General features: G+C 41.2%; 1 protein-coding gene across 1 annotated transcript in view; it reads left to right on the forward strand.

Moving 5' to 3' along the window:
- Positions 1-238: 238 nt before the first annotated feature.
- CEP295 (centrosomal protein 295) overlaps positions 239-23,663 on the forward strand; it is a gene marked incomplete at its 3' end in the record, with an annotated part of 41,162 nt that continues 17,737 nt past the window's right edge. The window contains exons 1-17 of the mRNA XM_079535204.1: positions 239-394; positions 2,426-2,559; positions 4,585-4,785; positions 5,949-6,073; positions 6,826-6,919; positions 8,821-8,934; positions 10,040-10,180; positions 12,106-12,289; positions 13,968-14,135; positions 14,994-15,218; positions 16,330-16,436; positions 17,906-18,103; positions 18,831-18,928; positions 19,051-20,110; positions 20,760-20,931; positions 21,064-21,216; positions 22,396-22,617. Of these exons, the coding sequence (XP_079391330.1) occupies positions 2,452-2,559; positions 4,585-4,785; positions 5,949-6,073; positions 6,826-6,919; positions 8,821-8,934; positions 10,040-10,180; positions 12,106-12,289; positions 13,968-14,135; positions 14,994-15,218; positions 16,330-16,436; positions 17,906-18,103; positions 18,831-18,928; positions 19,051-20,110; positions 20,760-20,931; positions 21,064-21,216; positions 22,396-22,617 (3,370 nt within the window). The 5' untranslated portion in view covers positions 239-394; positions 2,426-2,451. The remainder of the gene's footprint in view (positions 395-2,425; positions 2,560-4,584; positions 4,786-5,948; positions 6,074-6,825; positions 6,920-8,820; positions 8,935-10,039; positions 10,181-12,105; positions 12,290-13,967; positions 14,136-14,993; positions 15,219-16,329; positions 16,437-17,905; positions 18,104-18,830; positions 18,929-19,050; positions 20,111-20,759; positions 20,932-21,063; positions 21,217-22,395; positions 22,618-23,663) is intronic.

Here is a 23,663-nt window from a genome sequence, read left to right on the forward strand (position 1 = left end):
GATGGGTGGATGGTTGGATTGCATGATCTTAGGTCTTTCCCAACGTTGATGTTTCTGTGATTCTCTCAAACACCCAACACTGCTGCCCAACCCCTGGGGAGTGGCTGCGCGGCGCAAGGCACGGCGCCACAGCGCATGCGCACCGTCAGCCTTCACGTAGCGTCTCGGCGAGCGGGAAGTGGAGAGCAGGGAATTGCGCGTGCGCAGAGCCCGAGAATGGCCGGGCCACTTGGTTTCCCGCCGCGCTCGCTCTGATTGGTTGCTGGCTGTGCCGCGGGAGGTGGGAGCTGTGGGCCGTTGGGCCCTGAGGCGGAGTGGGGCTGTGCCGTACTGTGCCTTTCTTTTCTTTTTTCTCCTCGTCGGTTCTCTCCAGCCGTCTTGTCCCCGGCTCCAGGTGATCAGGGAGGGCTCCGGGCAGGGCTCTCTAACGGGGGGTGGTTCTCCCATTAATCCTGACGTTTTTCGGCCCTGGAGGAGGGTTGGTGTGAGGGGCTGAAGGGCGGGAGGCGTTCGCGAGCACCCTGCCTTAGTTCGGTTTGCTGCGTGCTTCCCCGCTGCTTTCTGCCCAGTCAGGGCTGTGCTGGTGGGTTGGTCAGCAGAGGGTGAACGTTCCCGTCAGTGTCCCTTTACTTTTTGTTGCTGTGTGACAAAAGGCAGCAGAGGGGCAGTCTGACAAAATGGTGTCTGATATGGAAGTGTGGATGAAGCAGAGGTGTGTCACTGAATTCCTCCATGTGGAAAATATGGCACCCATTGGCATTCATTGGTGCTTGCTGGACCTTTTATGGAGATCAAACAGTAGATGCGAGCACAGTGAGGCATTGGTTGGTGCATTTCAGCAGTGGCAACACTGGGTCACCTCTACTCGTGCAGCTTTTTATGAGCGTGGCATGCAGGCTCTTGTTGATCACTGATGAAAATACACAGTTAATGGTGGTGATTATGTTGAAAAATAGTGTTTTGTAGATGAGAATTTGCTCTATCAAATTGCGCTTTTTGTACTGATTGTAGTTTCTGTGGAAATAACAGGAGGCGTTATTTTTGGAGCAACTTATGTGTATGCAGCGCAGTTCAATTCCTCTTTACTCAGTGAGGCCCTGGCAAAGCCAGAGAGTTGGAGACCCATGGGCTGGGGGCTGATCTGCTGGAAGAGAGCTCTGAGGAGAAGGATCTGGGTGCCCTGGTGAGCCATGAGCCAGCACTGTGCCCTGGTGGCCAAGGCACATGTGTCCTAGGGTACATCAAAAAGAGCTTGGCCGGTTGAGGGAGGTAATCCTTACTTTTTACTCTGCATTGGTGAGGCCACATTTGGAGAGGTGTCCAGTGCTGGGCTCCCCAGTTCAAGAAAGGCAGAGATAATTTAGAGTCCAGAGGAAAGCTGCAAAGGTGAAAATGGGCCTGGAGCATGTCCTGTATGAGGAAAGGCTGAACTATCTGGGGCTGTTCTGCCTGAAGAAGGCTGAGAGGAGATATTATCACTGTTTATAAATACCTAAAGAGCAGGAATCAAATGGATGGGGTGAGGCTCTTTGCAGTGGTGCTTGGTAACAGGACAAGGGGAAATGGGCTAAAGCTGGAACACAGGAAGTTCCAGGTAAACATGAAGAATTTTGATTTGGGGGTGATGGAGCAATAGAACAGGCTGCCCAGGTGGTGGAGTCTCCTTTTCTGCAGATATTCATGACCTGTCTGGACACTTCACTGTGCAAACTGCTCTAGGGAACCTGCTTTAGCAGTGAGGTGGAATCAGTGATCTCCAGAGGTCCCTTCTAACTCCTGTGATTCTGTGAAACTTCTGATTTGTTCCTCAGCAGCTGAGTAAGGGACAGCTGGCAGGAACCACAAAACTTTTGTCCCTTTTTATCCTGTACTGAACTTGAAAACTTTGGGCTGCAGTCGGCTATGTGAACAGTCTTTGATTCTTACATCTCACTATTGTTATGCTAATAATTCAGTATAAGTCAATATAAGACGTGACCAGCCCGCTTTAACTGTGTGGTGAGGGTTGTGATAACTTTTTGGCTTCCAAGGAGTGGAATGGTGCTTGTTATTCACTTTCAGGTGTGACTTTTTAATGCATGGTGTAGATTGTGAAAGTAATACTGTTGCAGCGTTTGCTACATAGAGTCACTGAACCAAAGGAGCTGGAAGGGACTTTTGGGGATCATGAAGTCCAGCTCCCCTTATAAAGCAGGTTCCCTATGGGAGATTGTGTGACAGAATAGTTCATGGAACTGCTGTTTGTGGCTGGCAGAGCTGTTGGATGCAAATGGAACAGGCATGAACAGTTGTAGCTCATATTCTTAGTACCCCGATAGTTTTGTAAGATTATGGTAATATATTGCTTGTTTTTTTTTCCTACCTTATAGCTATCTTAACTTGTGTCACTTATACCCAAATCTCTATTTTCTCTGTTATCCTTTAGAAATCGGTTATTTTGTGTTTCTGAAGATGAAGAGGAAAGCATCAAAAGTTGGGAAACTGAGGCTTAGTCCTAATGAAGAAACCATGCTTCTGAAAGAGGAATATGAAAGAAGAAGAAAGCTGAGGCTGCAGCAAGTATGCTTCCATTTTTGCAAGTTGTGTGTTTCATAATGGAAAATAAGTTTTATTTCATATAAGCTAGCTTCTTCACTGTAATAATATTAGGCTTCGATTTAGCTTATGAATTATTTTCCATTGCCACGTTTATTTACAAGTATGTGTATATTTCTATTGTGGGTACCTTCTCAGTTTGTTACATTCACGTGGGCCTCTGTTCCAGAACTACTGCTTCCCTGACAACTGCACTGTGGTTTTGTGTGTTTGTTTGTTGGCAGTCAGCATGCTGGTCTCTCTTCTTCTGACGTTTCACATAGTGGAGCACAAATAAGCCAGCTGAGGCAAATCCAGACCTGAACAGCTTTCCACTTGATCAACTGTTATGATTTGTTATGATTAGCTGGCGACCTGTTTCAAGTGGTGTCCCCCAGGGGTCAGTGCTGGGGCCCATCCTGTTTAATATCTTCATTGATGACTTAGATGAAGGGATTGAGTGTACCCTGAGTAAGTCTGCAGATGACACCAAGTTGGGAGGTGGTGTCGATCTGCCTGAAGGAGGCCCTGCAGAGGGATCTAGATAAGCTGGATCGCTGAGCCGAGGTGAATGGGATGAGGTTCAACAAGGCCAAGTGCTGGGTCCTGCACTTTGGCCACAACAACCCCAGCAGTGCTACAGGCTTGGGGATGAGTGGCTGGGTGAGTGTGAAGAGGAAAGGGATCTGGGGGTGTTGGTTGATGCTCGGCTGAACATGAGCTGACAATGTGCCCAGGTGGCCAAGAGGGCCAACGGCATCCTGGCCTGCGTTAGAAATAGTGTGGCCAGCAGGAGCAGGGAGGTGATCGTCCCCCTGTACTCAGCACTGGTGAGGCCGCACCTTGAGTACTGTGTTCAGTTTTGGGCCTCTCACTACAAGAAAGACATTGAGGCCCTGGAACGTGTCCAGAGAAGGGCAACGAAACTGGTGAGGGGTCTGGAGCACAAACCTTATGAGGAGCGGCTGAGGGAGCTGGGAATGTTCAGTCTGGAGAAGAGGAGGCTCAGGGGAGACCTCACTGCACTGCACAACTTCCTGAAGGGAGGTTGTGGTGTAAAAGGGTCTGGCCTCTTCTCCCAGGCAAATAGTAGGACCCGAGGAAATGGCCAGAAGTTATACCAGAGGAGGTTGGACATTAGGAGAAACTTTTTCTCTCAGAGGGTGGTCAGGCACTGGAATGGCTGCCCAGGGAGGTGGTGGAGTTGCCGTCCCTGGCAGTGTTCAAGAGGCGCCTGGATGAGGAGCTACGAGACCTGATTTAGTAGCTTGTGGTACTGGGAGTGGGAGGGTGGTTGGACCAGATGATCTTGCAGGTCGTTTCCAACCTTGTGATTCTATGATTCTATGATGTCACAGTTCTTGATGCTTTAAATATTGCTCCTTTTAGAATTGAGTGCCTGTTCATTGTCTTATTTTCTTCATTTTTGTTATGCTGTGCTGCTGTAAGGGCACAAGGCTATTTCCCCCTTTTTTTTTTTTTAATATATATTTCTTTCCTTCCCCAGCCTTCCTCTGCTGTCCTGTACAAGCTGTCCCAGTCTTTCCTACCTTCAAAAATCATATACACTAACATTCTCTAAGATGTCTTTTCTTGCATGTACTCCAGAGAAGAGAGTTTTACTGACAAAGGTGGAGAACAAACTTAGTAAACAAGCTTGAATTGGGCAGTACAGTTCTGAGTTTCTTTAGAGTGTGTTGTGTTGTGAGAAGTCTTTAAATTATTGCATTGTAGTTTGAGTATGAAGGCTGTACCAGGCAGTTTTTGCATTTTGTATGTCTGCTGTTTGTTGCTCATTCACTTTATGCTCTTAATGAAGATTAAATTTAGAATACATTATTCATTTTGGAAAAGGCTAATAGCACGTTTAAGGCATTTTCTGGATAGATTTTTAATGTAAAAGTAAATAAGTGGAAGGATACAAAAGTAGAGTGTGTTGTGGAAATACTTGTTAAAAAACATACTGCGCCCTTTAATGTTACTGACAAGACATGACTTCTATTTCTGCAGGTTAGAGAGCAACAGAAGTATATATCCTTGCAGATAAGACAGAAAGTAAAGCAGAGGAGGGAAGAGAAGCTACATCAATTAGAGGAGGCATTGAGAGCTGAATGGCAGAAGGCACAAGAGGAGAAGATGAAGGCTTTAGAAAAACTGTTTTTATCAAGCTTAAGAGCTGTTGGTGAGGGTCACCGACAAGCCAAGGAGAATGTAAGTAAACAGCTTGATGTTGTTGTCATAGAAATACTCAATGTTCTAGAAGTACTGAGATTGCCTGTTTCTTGGTTGGTTTGTTGTTTTTTGTTTGTTTATTTTAATATTCCTGGTCTTTGAGTCTGAGGAGTGAAGAATGGAATGTTTACTTTTGCAGATATTATCCATGAGGCTGTGCTTGCTGAGAAGTAATGTGACTTTTTGTTGGGAAAGATTTAGAGCAACACTGCTGCTGGTGGGAGATCCTTATTCTCTGTTTGGGCGTAGATAACCCATTGAATTACTTTTAGAAGCCTGTTGGAGTCTGTAGGTTTTGTGTATATTTTTTCCAGGGGTTTTGTACAACTTTCTGTGTTTGGAAAATGAAATGTCCCAGCAAACCAATCTGCTGCAGCTTTTGCTGTGCAATCTCCTGAATTATGTGTATGTGATCTAACCTTTGTTAGCATGGCAGTGCATGTTAGATAACCGTGGTACTTGACTGCAGTGCACGTGGTGAGTTGTTGTCTCAGATGTGCCACTCACTGCCTAACCTTCTGTCTTTACCATCTCGCAGTTTCCTTTCTATGCTTAAGAAGTCAAATTCCGTTTTTTTTTTATTCACTTCTTTAGACCTCCAGCCATAAGTACTGTTAAGGGCTTCAGAGGCTTTTGCACAGACTGCAGACTGTGTTGCTTTTCCATTCTGCAGCTGTGAACTAAACTGTCTTTGTTTCAAAATTCTGTGTAGACTCAGTTTGAGGGACTGCTGAGGTGGCTGGGTGAAAAATCCATAGATTTACACTGATACGTAATTGTTTTAGATAATGGCCAAGAGATAGTAAGGTGCTTTATCTTCACAGATTAATCAGCATTACTAAGATGTGCAGGTATGTTTATATTACTGTTGTTACGAGGAGATTAAGAGAGATGCTAAGATTTCCAAATCAGTATTTGGTTACATTGGCTGAGGCAAGTTTTCTGCTGTTGGCAGCAGACAAAAGGAGAATAGAAAAGATAGCAGAGGAGAAAAAGTGATTAAGAGAATTTTTACTCTAATGGTGTGGAAGAATTTCAGGTTTCTGGTTCTTACTAAAGTATTTAATTTTGATCTTGATACTGATAGTATGAGAAGTAAGTAAAATTGTGTGTTAAATGCTTGCAATATCCTTATTGTTAAGGAACCTGATTTAGAAGCCCTGGCAAAGCAAGCAGAGGAAAGGAAGCAAAGAGCAGAGAAGAGACATAAGAAAGCACTGAAAGAGCAGAAGTTGCAGAAAGAGAAATTACTTCGTGAACAAGCCCGGTACGCAACAGTTTTGTTTAGTGTCATGAAGCACAAAGTGTATTTCAATGGTGTTACATGGTGAAAGCAAAATTCCTAATGTTTGGAGCTGTTCAGTTTTGAAATATTATGGATTATTGTGTTCAAGTGTGGTTGTGGACAGACTTATAAGTTTTGATAACATTTGTAGTTTTACATCCAAGACTGAAGTGCCAGCTATACCAGCAGACCTGATCCACTCTTGGAGGCCAGGCAGCCCTTGAGCTCACTGTGTCCCCGCAGTTGGCAGGCAGCTGTCCAGTGACACGTAGCCGTGTGTGCTCAGGTCGGTCACCAGGGGAAGTTACTCACTTGAAAAAAGGACCTGTTGCATTTGACACAGCCCAAACCTGAGCTGGCATGACAAGTGAACCCCAAGAATGTATTCCTGGGGATAGCTGAGCTTGAGTAGAGCTGACACCTACTGATTCAATGCTTAGCTTTGTTGAGCAATTAAAATATGTGGCAGCAATGTGGGGTGTTCTGAAAACAGAAGTGAAAAGTGCGATTTGGCTTTGATCTCAAGAAACGTGTATGTTACTGACATTTTTGCATTAATTCACAAGGTTAATTTTTCAGTGCTGTCTTTCAGATCTGTTGACTCTTCCATATGCTTGCTTATTCTTAGCAGTTAAATGGAATGATTGATAAGGATTTTTGGTTTGCTTATTATTCTGCTCAGTGCTGTCATTGGTTCTTAAATCATTTTCTTTCTCTCTTCCTTTATTTGCAAGACGAATAGACGCACGTAAACACGCCCTGGATGTGGAAAGAGAAAGAGCAGCCAGAGTTGCAAACCTGCCACCTCCTCCTCCACATCCGCTTGAGGTGTGTATCTGTGATGGTGTAGTGCATCATTGCAGGATACCATATCAATACAGTGCTCCATTGCTCTGACTCCGCACAGTGGGATATCTGAAATTGCTGTTTTCATACTGCAAGGAGAGTGGTTTGGTGATAATCAAGAAAGTCAATGAATTATGTATTAACAGACCTCCGATCTTCAGTACTTGTTTTGGTTTCTTATCTCTTGTTCGTGTGGATTTTATTTCTCGTAGTCAGGAGATGTTTTTATGGCTGATGTGTGCTTTGAATCTCATTGTAATTTCATTTTCATTTAAAAGTTGTGGTGACTCTGTGGTTTATCCCAGTATGCACATACTGCCTCACTTGTCTGTCGTGGTGATGAGTGTCATGGACTCGTAGGATGGCTTGGGTTGGAAGGGACCTTAAGGATCGTGCTGGCAGGGTTGCCACCTGCTAGATCAGGCTGCTCAGCAGTAAGCATTGTAGTTTGTTTTCTTCTGCCTTATTTGCTGTGTTTATTATTGTCTTTCTTCTGTTTCTTGCAGGGAATACAGAAAGTATGGTAAGCTGTTGAATTTTGATAGAAAAATAATAACTCAGGGCTAAAAGCAGTGGTTTTATTCTGTGCTGTACCTTTTAGGGGAATGACTTTGTGTCTCCTTCATGCTTCTTTTGAGTTCAGATATATTCTGAATACGTGTAGAAGTCACAGTAGAACTGCAGATCTGTACTACGGAAAAAACACGCTGTGTTTTTTCATTGTGTAGTTAACGTTTGAGATAAATTTACTAACAGAACTCTTAGAATACAGAATTTGTTAATACAGAGTTTGTTGCCTAACACATTGTGACCTTTCAGACAATCACGTTCAGTAATATTCAGACCACAGACAAGAAAATAAAGAATTTGGGTATTTACTGAGGAAAGACTAATCTAGTCTCTCTCAGAGCCACTGCAATGAGAGCTTTTTCCCAGCTCCACTCAGCACACAAGGTATAGGTTTGTGTCTTGAAAGATAGGGAACTGATGCATCTGGAGAAACTGAGTAAGGACTGATCCTCACTGTTTTCAGAATGATTAAAGGAAGGGATACTTACGTACCTTTATTTGTACCCTTTACTGCATACTCCTGTGCAGATCTTATTTGCTGCCCAGCGTTTTCTTACTATAAAAGTTGACTGTGTGTGGGTTAAAGCAAGTGTTGGAGTGATAGAAAGCGTCTGGGGTTATTCCTTGTGGAGTTACCTCATTTCTTTCCCACTGAGAGCATTGGTCTGAGCCAAATAAGAGGAGATCTGGTTGCTCAGTGTTCAGAATGTCTTTCAGATAAGAGTTGACACGTGGTTATATTCCTAAAACATTTAAAAAAATCTTGGTGCTGTTTGTGTGCACACTTTTCAGTGAGGTTATGGAAAATGCTTTTTCCTGGCTGTCTAACAAACTGAACATAATGGACTGAGTTCTATATACAGAGTCTGTACTTGAGAAAGGTTTTTTACCATTATGTGTAATGATGTTGTGGGTCTGAGGTTGCCCTGTATGCAGGTGGCCATGGCAGCTGTTGCGTGGGATTTGTGTTGGAGCATTAAAGCCCAAGCACTTCTGAACTAAGCTGATGCTCTTGAAGGAGGAAGGCGCAGCTCCATGATGAATGCCAACATCTGTGGAGGAGTTTGCTGCGTGCTGATAGATGCTCTCAGTTATTAAGCTTTCTAAGTATTCTTTATGCTGATATGGTTTTTTTTTAAATTATTAAATGTATGTAAGGAGTGAAATGACAATGTTTTTTGGAGATAATTTTCTGTTTTTTAATTTTTGCTTTTGTTTGATACTAATTTAAGTGCGGAGCTCATTTCTCTTTCATTTAGCTGCTTTGCCAGAGGAAGCTGTTCTCTATGGCTTATCTGTACTTTTCTTTCTAGAATCTGGAAGTGAAGAAGATTGCTGCCATGAAAGCCCACGGTGCTGGCAAATTTTCTGTTACACGTTACCACATTTCAGAACCTTACGCAGACAGAGAAATGGATGCACAACAGGTGATTAACTCCCCAGTGTTTGTGATGTACACTGCCACTTTTCTTTCTTTGTACTGAGTTCCATATCTGGATATCACCTTAGCAATTCGGTTTCCATTTTAAGGCCTATGCTAAGTTAATTGTTGTCCTTGCCCTGCTTTTTCCTCTTCTCCTCTTTTAGCTGTGTACTCGCAGTCTTTACTTCTCATTCGTGCTCAGATGTTCATGCATTCAACAGCTTTAACTTGGCAAAGTCTGATTTGGGGAAAAGAATCTTGAATAGAGCTTTGCCAAATGAAAAGGTTTACTCAGGTTTACAGTACAGTCCCAGACCAAAGTTAGATCAGGAGAGGAGGAGCTGGAAAAGTAAAAGATGGAGTAAGAACTCAGCTTTTAGGGGTGGTGATCTGTTGTTTGGCTTATCTGTGATGTGAGACCACAGTCTGAATTCCTGTTTGCTATCACCTTTATTCATATGGAGACTCCTTGAGACTCCTGAATTTTTGAGCATTCTCTCCGGTGGCATTGTTCTTGTTCATGAGTTTTAAGACTAAATGATAAGAGCGGGTGCTTTGGTCTGAACTCTTGGAATTTTTGGAAAGCTCCAGAATGTTTATCTTCATAGCCTTGATTATTTGAAATTATTTTATTTTTTTAATTTTCAGGTGTTACTGAGTTTGTACTTAAAACTTGCAGATTTTTTTCTGGTTTCTCAAATGAAAATGGAAACATTTCTGATCTTATTTAAAACCTTTAAACATACAGGTAGTGAATTTGTAATACTGATGGCATTATTTGTTTTTACCTGGTACTGTGGGAAAAATAATCACTGCAATAAAAAATGGATGAATGATTGTCTCTATGGAGTTTGGAACTAGAATCCTTTGATTCCTAACCCTTCTAATATGTGCATGTTTGCTTTTTTTTTTTTTTTTTCATTTGTATGAATATTGTTTGGTCCTGCTTGTAACTGAATGCTGTGAAGTCTTTGAAGGTGGTTCGTATTGTGCTGTATGCTTTTTCTGTAAATTCCAAGTGTTTTTGCTACAGAATTACTCACTTAATGTTAAGCACACTTTAAACTACCAGAAGAACTCAGTGGACTAAACTAGTAATTGTCTGCCAGCCAGATGCTCGGTTGGCGGCTGAAGAGGAGGTGAAGCATTTGAAGGAGCTACACGAAGAGGCAGAGAGGGAGAGAAAAGAGCAGCTTGAAAAGGCGCATCTCAGAGGAAGTCATGCCTTGAAGAAGCTCCACTTGGCTCAGGTAGGCAAAGCAGACATCTGATGTCAGGTACCAGCACCTGTTTTTTCACTGCCAAAATGACCAATGTTAAGAAAGCTGTAGGTCGGTATTTGCCAGAGCGGCTGCGGTTTCAAGAGGAAAATGTTTGGACTTAACAGGGTTTTCAGAATGCTTTCAAAACATGATCAAACTCAACTTGCTTATTTTAACTGTCTGGAAGCCTATAGGGTGATCTTTCACTAAGATAAATTGGAAATATATTTGGATGCAGAATAGACACTACAAGTCAGCTTTTCTTGGGCCATAGCTCTTCATACCATTACAGTGTCTTTATTTGAAGTATTTGCTGTTTGCTTACATGCCGGCTGAGGTCAGGGGAATCCTCTGTGTCAGTTCAGTGGGAACTAGAAATTGAATTCTTGGCTTTTAAATACATGATAGCATTGAAAAAAACACATTTCACATTTCAAGAACCTTGACAAAGTTGCTCTACACTTCGTGACTTTTAGCTATGCCTGACTTTTTTGGTATAAAGGTGCTTCTGAGCTGAAATGCCTCATGAGTTAGGTGCTTGAAGTATTCGGATAATGAATCACGGAACTGGAAGAACACTGGTTTGAGTCCTCATTTCATCAACTGTTCCTACTGCCATTGTTTAAAAGCTTGTTTATGTTATAGCTATGTGAGATTGAGGAGAAAGCATGTAATGATTTTGAATTATGTCCAGAATGATGGGTATCATTCTTCAAAGCACCTCTGAGAATGTCAGCCACCCTAAATCTCACTAATATCCTTTGAGAAAATTGGAATCTATAGACTCATTTTCAGTCCTTCTCCCTCCCTTACATTTTACAGTTCACTTTACAGTTTAAAATAGTATTTAATGTATTCATTCAGGGTTTGGTGCTTCTCTCAGACTTTCCTCACCTTTGCATCCTGTTCAGACAAGAGGTGTAAGGACCTTTTGCTACCCAATACAGCGGGAGGTGTGGATAACATGAACTTAATTCTCCCTCAGCTGCAAGGGCTGCTGAATAATGCTGTCTGCAGCACCAGCTGTGACCTGTTAGGAGAACTGCTTCTGCAGTGAGAAGGCAAACACTCACATATAAATATGCGCTTCTTGCAGAGCCTGCTTGTGAATTCTTGAGCTGCTTGCTTTTTTCTTTTTTGTTATTGATGTGAGCAGGTACAAATGTTCACAGTCTGTTTTCAAATCCACACTTGGATTCAGATGGGGTCTTTGCAGTTCTCTTGCTATTAATCTGTTGCTGGCATAAAACCTGTTTCATTAAATGTGTATGTATGAGAGAAACTGTTAAATACGTGATTATATGCATGGTTCAGTATGTGGGCATAACTTTTTGTTGTCAAATTCTACCCGAAGCTGACAAAAACCTTTAAGCTTTGTTGTGACTTGCTCATGGGATGTATCGAAGTATCTCAGATTCTCAGATTGTTTCTTCTTATTAAGAAGACGACTTCTTAAATTTTCAACATTTTAACTTAAAATGAATTTTTCCCCTTAACAAATTATAGATAAAACTTCAAAAATAAAAGATAGTTTTAATGTGACATTGAGCATCAAGAGTATTGGCTTGCTTAAAAGTAACAGTTACTGAAGTACAGACTAAAAAGTAGCTTATTAATGGAAGTACTCCTTTACTTTATACAACAGAAGAGTTAATTCTGTTTAGGGAAGCCAGCCTGCAGTGTACCATCCCATGCTTTGTTTTTTGCCAGATCTTCTAGGTTGGAAATGCTCTCATGTTTAAAGGTTGGATACAGTCTTCTCCCAAGGAAGCACCTGCTTCCTAGAATAAGATTAATTTAATTCTAAACTCCTCAAGTTAACTTCATGGTAACCAAGTGGAAGTGTTTTATCCATCCTGACATACTGCTGTCTGAAAGTTAATGCTGAGTGCTCATCACCCCTTTACTTGAAGGATAGGGAAAGGCTACTGAAGGAACTGGAACAAATGCAGAGAATGGATCGAACGCGCAGAAGACAGATGGTAGCACAGATGCCACCTCAACTTCTTGTACCTGGATACAAACGCATGGAAATAAAAGAAGAGTGGCAGAAAGAATTGGAGTTTGCCTTTGAAGATATGTACAGTGAGGACAGAAGTGAGTAACGTGTGGGAGGATGCTGATTCTGGCTGCCCAGAGATGCTGCTGCAGCCACGTGTTCCCAGGTGCAGCAAGTAGTGAGGCTGCACATTTTTTCCTGGTGGTGTGCACACGAACAGTATGGATTGCTTCGTCCTGTTTCCTGCTCTGTATGGGGCTGTGGGAAATACATCTGTACAGTGTTGATCCCTCCAGCAGTTAGTTCCAGTCACTGTCGACCCAGTAGCTGGTCCCTGCATCCCAGACCCACCCAGTTGCTGGCATCTGAACTTAGAAGATGCTGAGGCTCACAGCCCTGCTCCAGCTTCTTGTGCTTGGACACCCTCATTTACAGATATGCATACACATACCTTATAGCACTCTCCGCACAGAATGGATACTCCAGTACTTAAAGTTAGATGCTCATTCTGTCCAGTAGCTGATCACAGGCCTTGTAGCTTTCCATTTACCCTGCAGTGTCCATACATGCACCGCTGTGCTCAGTAGGTGCTATGGATCTCTTGGTAAGGTGGCTTTAAGTGCTCTTTCTACCCAGCTGGTGCTGGCTCCTTGGGCTCCCCAGTAGCTGCTTCTGGACATGTGAACTTCTGTTTCACTCCAGCTCTTGCTGTGCAGACATCACTGTTATGCAAGCACACACACATTATCAATGCCAGCAGTAACTGACCTTAGATCCTCTCGTCTCTAGTTCTGTCAAAGCCACGTATGGACTTATGCCAGCAAGTTCTTGGTTGAGCTTGTGACCCCATCATCCCCGTGTAGCTGGCAGGGATCTCCTGATCCTCCAGTGGCCAGCAGGCAGACCCTCTGGTCTCTCTGGTATCCAGCCCAGTCTTATGGCTGCTTTGATACTTGGCTTCCAAGCCCCTCGTTATTCTCAAGGACTAATCTGGCTTGCTATTTGCTAATCCTTGCATACTAATACGTATGTTTTGGTTCTGCTCTGGTCTCTGCTGCAGTTGCTGCCTGTTATGCACCCATACGCATGCATACAAAGTAGAGGGTTCCTCACTCAGAAAATGGAATTTAGCGAAAAGACAGGTCAGAGCCTGTGCACCGTCTGGCCTTTTCTAAAATTTATATATGTTTACTCCTCTGTTTCTACCCCAAAACTTGTTTCTTCTCAGTCTAACTTGATTCTTCCCTTTCTCCACCTTTGGTTCTTTCCCTACATGTCCACAAGTCCACAACCCATTTATCTCTCTTAGGCAGTAGCCCCTTCAGTCTGTACAGTGATCCTCAGAAAGCCTCTCTCATGGATTCATCTTCTGGGATTTTGCACCTGGACGATGGGATCAATGTCTGTCCCATGACAGCACTGTGAGCAGCCAGCTTAGGGTGCTTCTTTTCTCTGAAGAGGTTACTGGGCTCCACCTCTATTTACTGCTCTGCTTTTTGCGTGGAGGTAGAACTTTTACTTTATATCCTCTTACTTTGAATGACCTTGTTAGGGGAAATGACCTTGTTTTATGGGAAACCACGGGTCTGAATTAAAAAGATGGCTAATCTAAATGGCTTCAATTTTGAAAGTCTTCTGTTCTGGGGAGAAAAATAGTTGGAGTAAAACTGTTGTGAAACAAACTGTTGATATTGTAACTTCTTAGGAACTTGTATAACTTGTGTTTGCATTTTATTCTAATTAGTCACTTTTCTGTGTTTGTATTCCTTTAATTAGAAATGAAAGGAGACTTGATTTTGCAGTTTGAACCGCAGCCTTTGCCATCCCCTTCTGATAGATCTCAAGATAACGATCTTGATCTCTCTTTGGAGCAAGAATCTGTTTGTGACACTCAACAAGAATTGGGGCAGATGGTGGAGGAGGAGATCCCTGCTGAATCAGAAAGTAAACTTCTAAACTCAGTCTTTCTTGTTTTACAGCAGAAGAGGTTGTGTGTTAGTATTAACTAAAATGTCTAAGTACTAAATTCCATAATGAATATGAAGTGTTTCAAAGTTAAGTGATTTATGATGCTTACCACTGATGATGAATATTCTGACATACAAGTTTGAAGTAGAAATTACTTTTTCTAATACACTTCAGTTCATTAGAATACTGAGATTATAATAGCTGCAAGAACAGTAATGTTAGCTGTAGTGTTTTCTACATAACTATTGCAAATGATGAGATGGCACAGGTATATGAGATATTAGCCAAGTGAATAGTGAAATTTGCTTTAGCTTGACTTCATGCGAAAGTCTACTTACTGTATACATCCTTTATGCTCTGCGTTGTGCTCGAGTTGCTTCATTTTGTGCATAGGCCACACTAGTGGCATGTGTGCATGGCATGAGCAGAATAACTGAACAAGAGATGTGCTACTGAATATTGCTGCACGACGAGCATTTCTGCCACGTTGCTTTGTTGGCACTGAACATTTCTGGGGCTGTGATGCATTCATTGTGTTGCCAGTTCTACTACAAAGGGAGGGCAGGGAAGTACAAATATTGCTGCTGGTTTCTGCAGCAGCGTAGTCTGTAAGGAATCTGCTTCTGAAATGCTGCAACCCTCTTGTTATTGCATCCTGACACACATTGCTGCTTCTGTCTTGCAAGGAGAAGAAAATACTTAAGCTTTGAGACTTGATAATGTAGTTAGTTATTCAGCTGTGTAAGCAATTAAAAGAAGTTGTGTTTTTTGTTCTTTTCTGTAACATGAAGATAATCGTTACCTAAATCTCTTAAAGGTTTATGTTATTTGTAGGTCATAAAGAGGTAAAAACTCATCAACCTCAGTCAAAACTTGCCTTGAAGAAATTGCTGAACAAGATTAGAAACCAAAAAGAGGAGTGGATATCAAAAAGTGAGAAAGAGTTTCCAAGCAAGATTGAGACTACTGAATCAGGCACTATTGCTGGCAAAGAGACACAGCAGGTTGATTTAGATCTGAATGATGAGCAACACAAAAATTCTGAATGTGAAGCCACAGGTACGGAATACGTGCTCGCATTGACATTGTTATGTAGGAGAAGTCCATAGAGTGGACTGTAACAATTTTTTTTAATCTGAATGAATCTTTCGGTGGTGGTGTTTTATTGTGCTGCCAAAAAGTAAATCCAGTTCTCTCATCTCTGCCTTTCGTCTTCCCCATAAAGCTCTCTCTGAAGAAAGATGTCTAAAGTACCTCTATGTTGTAATTCTCACCCAAATTTTGGTCAGATTTCATGCTGCTGTGTTTTAAAAGGTGTTTACCTATGGGGGCAGAAGTTGTGGGGCAAAATTGGTTGTGGGAGTTTTTTACCTGTTGAACTGGAAAAGCTGAGTTATGAGATTCACAGCTAGAAATGATTAACAGGCATGAGCTGACGTGTCTGTAGTGAGGGATTTTTCCTGGGCTTAACGCACCATTCCAAAAAGTCTCAGTATAAAACTGGATCTTACAACAGTCAAACATCCCATTTTGTTTGGTAGCTCCTCTTGCTTTGGAGTTTCCCGCCCTGTGTTGCTATTTTAGTTATGTAAGTGCTGAGGGTGATCAATGTGCATGAAGATTTGATTTTTGTGCTTTCGTATTTGCCTTGAGAGTGCTGGCTTTAGATCCTCCTTTTGTTCTTAGAGGTTAAGGCTTTTTTTTTTTTCCTATACCTGAGGAGGATGATTTTGCTATCAGGCTACCAAGTGATTTAGAAAACAACCAATGCTGAATCCAGCTAGAACTGAGCCATTGCTCTTTGCTGAGCCTTTCACCAGGCTGGATGTGGCTCTGGGCAGCCAGGCCTGGTGATTGGTGACCCTGCACGTAACAGGGGGTTGAAACTTGATGATCTTTGTGGTCCTTTGCAATCCAGACCATTCTGTGATTCTGTGTTTTCTTTATAGTCGAGAATGGCACGTGATAAAGGGCCATTAATGACTTAAAGAATGCAAAGCCTGATCTTTCCAGCTCACAGAGATGAGCTGAGCGGATGGAGATGGTCATCTTGTCAAGGCTGCCTGCTTGTGCGTTTTTGCTTTTGAGAGCTTGGGAAACTAAAGCAAGATGTAAACAAGATATGAAGCTTTTTTTGGGTGCATTTATATTGCAATAATATGTATTTTAGAGTCTGACGAGATGTTGGAACATAGAGTTGCACTTGAAAATTCAGTTCTAATCCATCCTCAAGAACAAGCAGCTAAAATTAGAATGGAAAATGAGAGACAGCAGTGGGTAAGTGTGAGTGAATATACTTTTTTGTCTCGGTTATGATGTAAAATTATGATGAAGTGATTTACAGAAGGTAATAAAGGTGATAAAATGCTTCAGGTTCTAAAGCTGCAACAGACACGTTCAGCATACTGTTAACATTTTAAAGGAACTTTTACTGCAGCATTATCTGTACTTGGCCTTTGTGTAGTAGCTTTTATTTTATAGCAATTAGCGAATGCTGGCTGGAATGTACAACAGTGTGGAGAAAAATTCTTTTGTAAAACTTAACAGCTACTGCAGGCAAAGGATTCTATGCCATGATTAAGTAAGAATTCCAGTTGTCAGGTAGCACCTTTTTGGCTTAAGGAAAAGGTCATCACCAGTATGGAACTGTGAAGATTTTACTAGCCCTGTGCAATCGTATCTGAAAGTCTGTAGGATTGCACAGTGACAGAAAAAGCTTGCAAACCTTGAGTATTTTGTCTCTCAGTTTATAAATCAAATGCAGAATGTCTTCTGCTATCTATACGAACACTTTGTTAATGACATGTGCATTATGTATCTATATTATACGTATTTAATTATATTTTTACTGTATCTTAGATAAAGACCTGCCAGCTGTTATGTGGTGGTTTATTAATTGAAAGAAAAAAAAAAAGAGTTGAATTTCAGGTCCCACTGCAACCTTAAGTTGTAGTTTTAAAGTACAGAAATTCAGGAAATAAATTTCACAGAATAATATTTTAGTGAGGAGGAGAACAAAAGGCAGCTGGTCTCCTGTGGAAGTGGGGTTACTTTCTTTAACATGTTTTCTCCCACTTAACACGTGTCCAGATGTATATATTTCTGTGTTTCCATTTCTGTTAACTGCTCCCAGCTTCTCCTTTGGCTCCCTTCATTACTACTTAGAAATTTTTCTTCACTTCCATTCTAAAAGTGTACATGCTGTTACTTCGTGTGGCTGTGAGTGATTCGTAGATGAAAGATACTTGGAAAGAGATTAAAAATAAACAAAACACTTGAGAGATTTCTGGAGTGCTCTTAAAGTGGTGGAACATGAGCCATTTCAGAAGTTGGGTAAGATTTGAATTAGCATTTAAATGCATTGAACTTCTGATGAGAAGTTCTGTAAAATGCAAAATAGACTTCTGAGTTCAATCCAAAAGAAGGACTTCCTTTGCAGCCTCTGGAAAATTATGATGCTTCTTGAATAATTAGATTTGGATTTTTATCCATTCTGTTCATTCAGTGGCAGATAACTGTGCAATAGTAAATGGATCAAGGGGCCATTAGAAATTTCAGTCACTACCAAAATGATTCTTGACAGCTTCAGCACTGCTTTTAGTGGCTGCTTACAATTTGAAAAAGCCTGTCATAAGTGATACAGTTTTTGCTGCAAGTTAGAAGTTGGAACAAAGTTTCATGTACAAATGTATGGGTCTTGTTCCTGGAGTTCTAGAGACACTTTTGTTGTTGTTTTTTTTCAATAGCTTGAGCAAATAGAGCAACAGAAACAGGAACAGCTGGCCTTGCTGAAACAAATTGAAGAAGAGAGGGCACATCTGGAAATCCAAATGCAAACCTGTTTGGAAGAAGCTAAGAACAAAAAGGAGGAGGAAGAGAGAAGTCAGCCAGTACACAGCTGCAGTGTTCCTTCTACAGATCAACAGAAGAAAGCAGAACATGAGGTGAGGAACTGTGAATGGGGTGTTTGGGGTGGGATCTGTATGTTTCAGTTGTTTTTCTTTTATAGAACCAAGAGCTCCAATTGCCAGTTTAAAATTCTATTAATGAAGACCTTGTTTTTATTTCTCAGGCCACAAATAAGAACTGTACTGAACAGTACTGAAGTCTGTAACTTTTTTGTCTAATGTAGACGCTTTTATATTGCATTATATCTACCACTGAAGACTTTCAATATTGGGTTGTCTGCAAGGCCTTGGGACGTATCTGTATAAAATGCTTGTTACTAAAACCTGATTAGAGCTGTATAATAAGGATGCACATACAAATATCCTTTTTCAAGGAAGAATAATCTTAGGAAAAAAAAAACTATCCATTTTTGTCTTTGTCTAACTCTTAAATATCTATTTGCCTTACAAAGGCAGCCGTGCTTGATCATTGCTCACTTAATTTGCTGCTGGGTAGTTTAGCTCTTTGAGCTAAGCTCCTACATGCACCATTGACTTTGATGATGGATGCCAGACTTGCCAAGAGGGACTGTAGCTGTAGGCTGTGTGTTCCAGAAACTGCTTTAGCTTCATTGCCTGAGGCCAAAAGCTCACAGACTTCAAGCAGTGATACGGAGTGGTTTCTGCATTCTTGAGAGAATGAACATAAGCTTGAGATTGTTGCTTTAACTGTTTCTATGAGTTATTTGTTTATTTTTACTTAAAATCACTTATTTTCAATTAGTCTGGAAGTACTGCTGTGCCAGAAACCAGAAGTCCTGGAGAAGACAGGCACTTACAGGTGATTCGTAATTATCAACAGCGTCTTCTACAACAAAACAGGTAAACTGCTTTATTAAAGTTCTGACCTTCCTCTTTCAAAGTAATTTGAATTGCTTTGGTTATTGCAAATAATGTTACTCTCTGCACCGGTCTGGAAAGATGTGGGTTTTCTTTCTGTTTAGGCTGCACAAACAGACAATCAATGAAGCTAGAATGCGTCTACAAGAATATCAGAATAAATTGAAGCAAAGATACTTGACTGATCCTGTGAAAATTTTAAGTTCTGTGGAAACAACCTCCGTTAATTTAAAGCTTATTTCAGAACCAGTTGAACAGAGGCAGAGCATGCAGTCTGTGCAGACCCAATCACCTGCAGAAGATCACACGCTGTCACTACCTCTTCCCTACAACATGTGCAATGTTCCTGAAAATGCATCTTCACAAAAACATGGAGAGAAAATGCACAGTGTTTATCCTGGTAGGCACCTACGTTCTCTAGAACCATCGAATTTGAAGTTTGGAGAGATCTGTTTGCCACGGAGCTGTTCTTTGAAGGAACAAGTGGGAATGTTGGACACCTCCAACAGTGAGGTCAGAGAACCATCTGTGTTCCATTTACCATCAGCGTTGGTCACACAACATGTTTCTCCAGCCAGAACACAACTGGAAGCACGTGTACAACAGGTTAGATTTGCCTTACCTGCAGAACATTCCTCTGAGCCTTCAGAAACAGAGCACTTTAAGGAATCAGACCTCAGATGGTCTAACCATCAAATGGAAGCACAAGCTGAGGAAGAGCCTCTGCCTCTGACACCCCTTATGGCAGCAACAAAAGGATCCCCTATAGTGCCGGCAGCCACGATTGATTCTTTGGCTTGTCAGCAGGAGTCTGCAGAGAGCCCCATCACAACAAGATGCCCAGAGCCCAGTTCTCTTTCTGGACCTGTGTCTTTATGTCATGAAGAAGGCGCTGAGGAATCCTTGGTATCAGAAAGTGGAGATGCATCTTTGTTGAATTATTCCTGTATACTGAATTTAAGGGACAGAATGTTGGCCTCATCAGAAAGCATCCAAGCTCAGCAGCAGTACTTGAAGGAATTGCAAGAGCAGCTAGATGCACATAGAGAAGCTCTTCTTTCTAGACAAAAAATACAAGAACAACTATTGATACAGAAACAGGATGAACTGAGGGAACAGATGCAGAAACAACAAGAGGCTTTGGAAGAATTTCTGAACAAGCAGGTAAGCTTTGTAAGTGCTTTGCTTGGTGAGTCATCAGTAAGGGATAAAACTGTAGAGTGAATGGTCAAGTATCTCATGGAGTGTTGGGAGCTTCAAGTGATTTACTGTATTGGAAATTTTAATTAGGAACATCTTAATTAAATTTCCTTTTCTATAACCTTTTATTTCAAAAAGTTCTGTATGCACATTAAAAAATTGCTTTGGAAGTTGCAATCTTGTCTTGGAATTTTGCTCATTTCTGGGTAAGGAAGCTTTGGGATAAAGAGCTGCTGCAGTGAGCTGCACTATTGCAGTCTCCATATAGCTAAAATTCCTGAATTTAGGAGTGGAAAAATCAGAATTTTTAGGAATTTTTATTCTCAAAAATGCTGACTTGTGATAGAATCTAACAAATCCCTTGAAAATGTAACAAATAATGTTTTGTCATGTTTGGTTTGTAGAGCAAAGTAGGATAGCTGTATACCCAAATGCTTCTTCAAGCTATGCGAGGGGTGGAGCTTGCGTGCTTGAACTTTCTCAAAATGCACACTTGAGCTTGTTTATTGAAGTGCAAAGTAGTGTGAAACGTGCACCCACCAAAAGGCTGGCTTAATTAATGACTATAAATGTGAGTGCTGTTGGTGCTGTTTATTTATTTATTCCCCTTCAGGTGAGACACAGCAACATGAATGGAGTGACGACAGAGCCACAAAGGCCTGACTGGATTAGTAAGAGGGACTTTTTCCAGGACTCAGAAAACTACCAGGAAGAGAACTGTGACATGAGTAAATTTTACAGAGATGAAATGATTTCACAGTACATCAGTCTAGCTGGGCAAATTGGTAAGGCTGGATGGCATGTTTTATTACAGTATTTTGTTTTTCTCATGGAGTTCTCTTCGTTTGCCCAAGCTGATTTGATAGGAATGTTGTAACATGCCTGGGGAACCTAAACCATAAAACCTTGTTTTACAGAACGGCCTGAAAATGTTCTGCATAGAGAACAGAAAAGGAGGTTTTCCAAACCTCCTGTGACAAAAGTGAAGTTGGGGCTTGGTTTGGAACAGCACGAACTCAGTGCTATTCCAGAAGTAGACACACCAAGGAGTTGCAGCATTTCTTTTGCAGGTAAAATATGAGTATAAAAGGTGTGTATACATATAGAATGTATGAATGCTTCTGTTCTTAGGAGTATAGATTGGAGGAAGTAATTATTCTCTGAAGCTTTTGAGGTGATTGGTAATGAAGTAATAGCTGATACTTTTACCATAAGGTATAACTTAAATATTTTTCAAGGGAATTATAGTTGAGAAAAGCTTTCTTTATCAGTGTCAGCTTAGAAGAAGTGTATTTAAAAAAAAAATAAAAATCACTGTAATTCCAGGACTGATTGATTTTTATTTTTTTTTTTTTTTTTTTTTCTGTTGAACATATAAGACTTGCAGGTTCTATGCTGAAAATGTCCTTAATAGCAAAGATAGAAGCCTGAATGCAGAGTAAAGCTGTGTGTAGTTACTCAGACCCTAGAGAGGATCTGCATTTTTATGCAGCTGTTCATATCTTGTTTATTCTCAGGGTTGAATCAGATGTGAATGTATCAGTTATTTGTAAAGAGAATAGGCAAGAGCAGCTGATGGAAGTTCTTTTTCTTTAAAATCTTATAAATAAGGAGCTGGCACCAAATATCTGCAGAAGTTTTCAGACAAGCTCTATAGTTGTTGTTTTTTTTTTTTTCTTTTTCAATTACAAACCATTCTGTAACAATTTCAGACAAAAACCACGCAAAGCGATCATCAGTTTCTAGGAATGTTGGTTACCATTTGTATGCAGTACTTAGTAATGCTTTGTAAGCAACATTAAGTGACAGGTAAAGCAAACTCATGTTTTCTAAATGTAAATTTTGATTTTTCCCCTTACCCTCTCCCTCAAGCCTCTTTACAGCTAAAGTGTAATGCATGTTTTAATGCTGTGCTAGTGTTCATAAAAGAATGAAGCAGAACAATTCAAGTAGCTACAGGCCAGGTGAAGCTTAGAATCATAGGATCACCAAGTGTTTTAATTGCAATGAGTGGCTGAAAAGGGCTGTTGGTGAGGAGAGAGCACTGGGGAGAAAGGAGATGTTAATCCAAAGCAGAGAAGACAGGCTGTATCTGGATTTGCTAACCTGGTATGGTTAACTTACATGGAACACTGAGCAAAATCAGCAGATTATTTCTGTAGAACAGCATACCCACCTTAAAATGTTCTTTCATAAAGTGCAGAACATTGTGTATCTATACCTGAACTGATGAGTTGTTTTAAATTCAGGTAAAACAGGTTCTGGTGGTGGAGAACCTTCTCCCATTTCAAGTGTTGGGGGTTTTGCGCATAGGAAATGTTATGGTGATGCTCTTCGTGAAGAAGGCAGGTCACCTGGGAGCATAACAGGCTATGAGCAGCAAATCTCTGTTGAAAGCCCGAGGCAAAGCAAACAGCCTGGATTATTACAAGAGCTGCTGCTGATGTCTACTGAAAATTCATACGATTCAGGTGAGGAAATCCTCTTTCTTCTGGGACCTATGTGAGTACCATTCTGTACTGCTGATTTAACTGCTGTTTATCTGTAGGATGTGACCTGACTTGTTGAAGATCACAGAGTGCTATTTAAATACTGTTTAATTTTGATTGTAAAAAATGATATTTCAGGAAGTGCCTCTTAGGACTGAGTTTTAATTTTGCTTTGTTTGTTTGTGACCCACTACCACTGTAGCAATAATCCATGGATCTTTGCCTGTCAGCAGTTTTTCATCCAAAGCATGCACTGTGAATCTGTAACTCGTGGAGCTATCTGTAGAGACCTCTTCTGCATCACCTGATTGTCCTGCTGTAGCAGCCGAGTTGTAGCAGCACACTCTCATGCGTGTACAGAGTGAATTGCTAGATTAGAAGTTGTGCTCTTCTGAGAACTTCTTCCCAGAGTACATGTGAGGTGCCCAGGTGTTGTGTACCTTCACCTGAGAACCTGGAGCAGACCAATGGTGTGCCTGCATCAGTACTCTGTGATTCCTTCTGAAGACACAAGAGATTCATGCTTAGAAAGTGTTACTGCACTGATAGGCAGCCACAGGGAGATCTCTGTAAGGAATTGCTTAAAAGTACAACTGGGACAAAATATGAAAGGCTGCTTGTTACCCTTAGTGCAAAGGAACAACTTAGAAAGAATCAACTGGTAGAAAACTAATTCTGATATGCTCTGTTCATCTGTGAAGAGCTTTAATTAGAGATTATGCCTTTAGACTAGATTGTGTCCATGTGCAACAATGTTAATCTGTTATCATGAATTGAAAGCAGTTGTTTTGGTTATCACAAATACAGCAATTTGTGGCTGTGTTCAAGCATGTCATGGGTGGCTTAACTGGCTTATAAAAGGACAAAGGTGTTTGAAGAAGGCAGGTTGGAGAGAGGGTTTTTGAGTGCTTGGCCTAACAAGTGGAGTCAGGGTTTTTGAATCCTGCTGTTTTTTTCCTGCCTGTAGTAATTCAGTTTGTCTCTTTGGTCTTGGGGTAAAGTGAACAGGGGGGTTCCAGCACTTTCAG

The sequence above is a fragment of the Tetrao urogallus genome (assembly GCF_951394365.1).
Source record: "Tetrao urogallus genome assembly, chromosome: 1".
In the NCBI taxonomy this organism is placed as follows: domain Eukaryota; kingdom Metazoa; phylum Chordata; class Aves; order Galliformes; family Phasianidae; genus Tetrao; species Tetrao urogallus.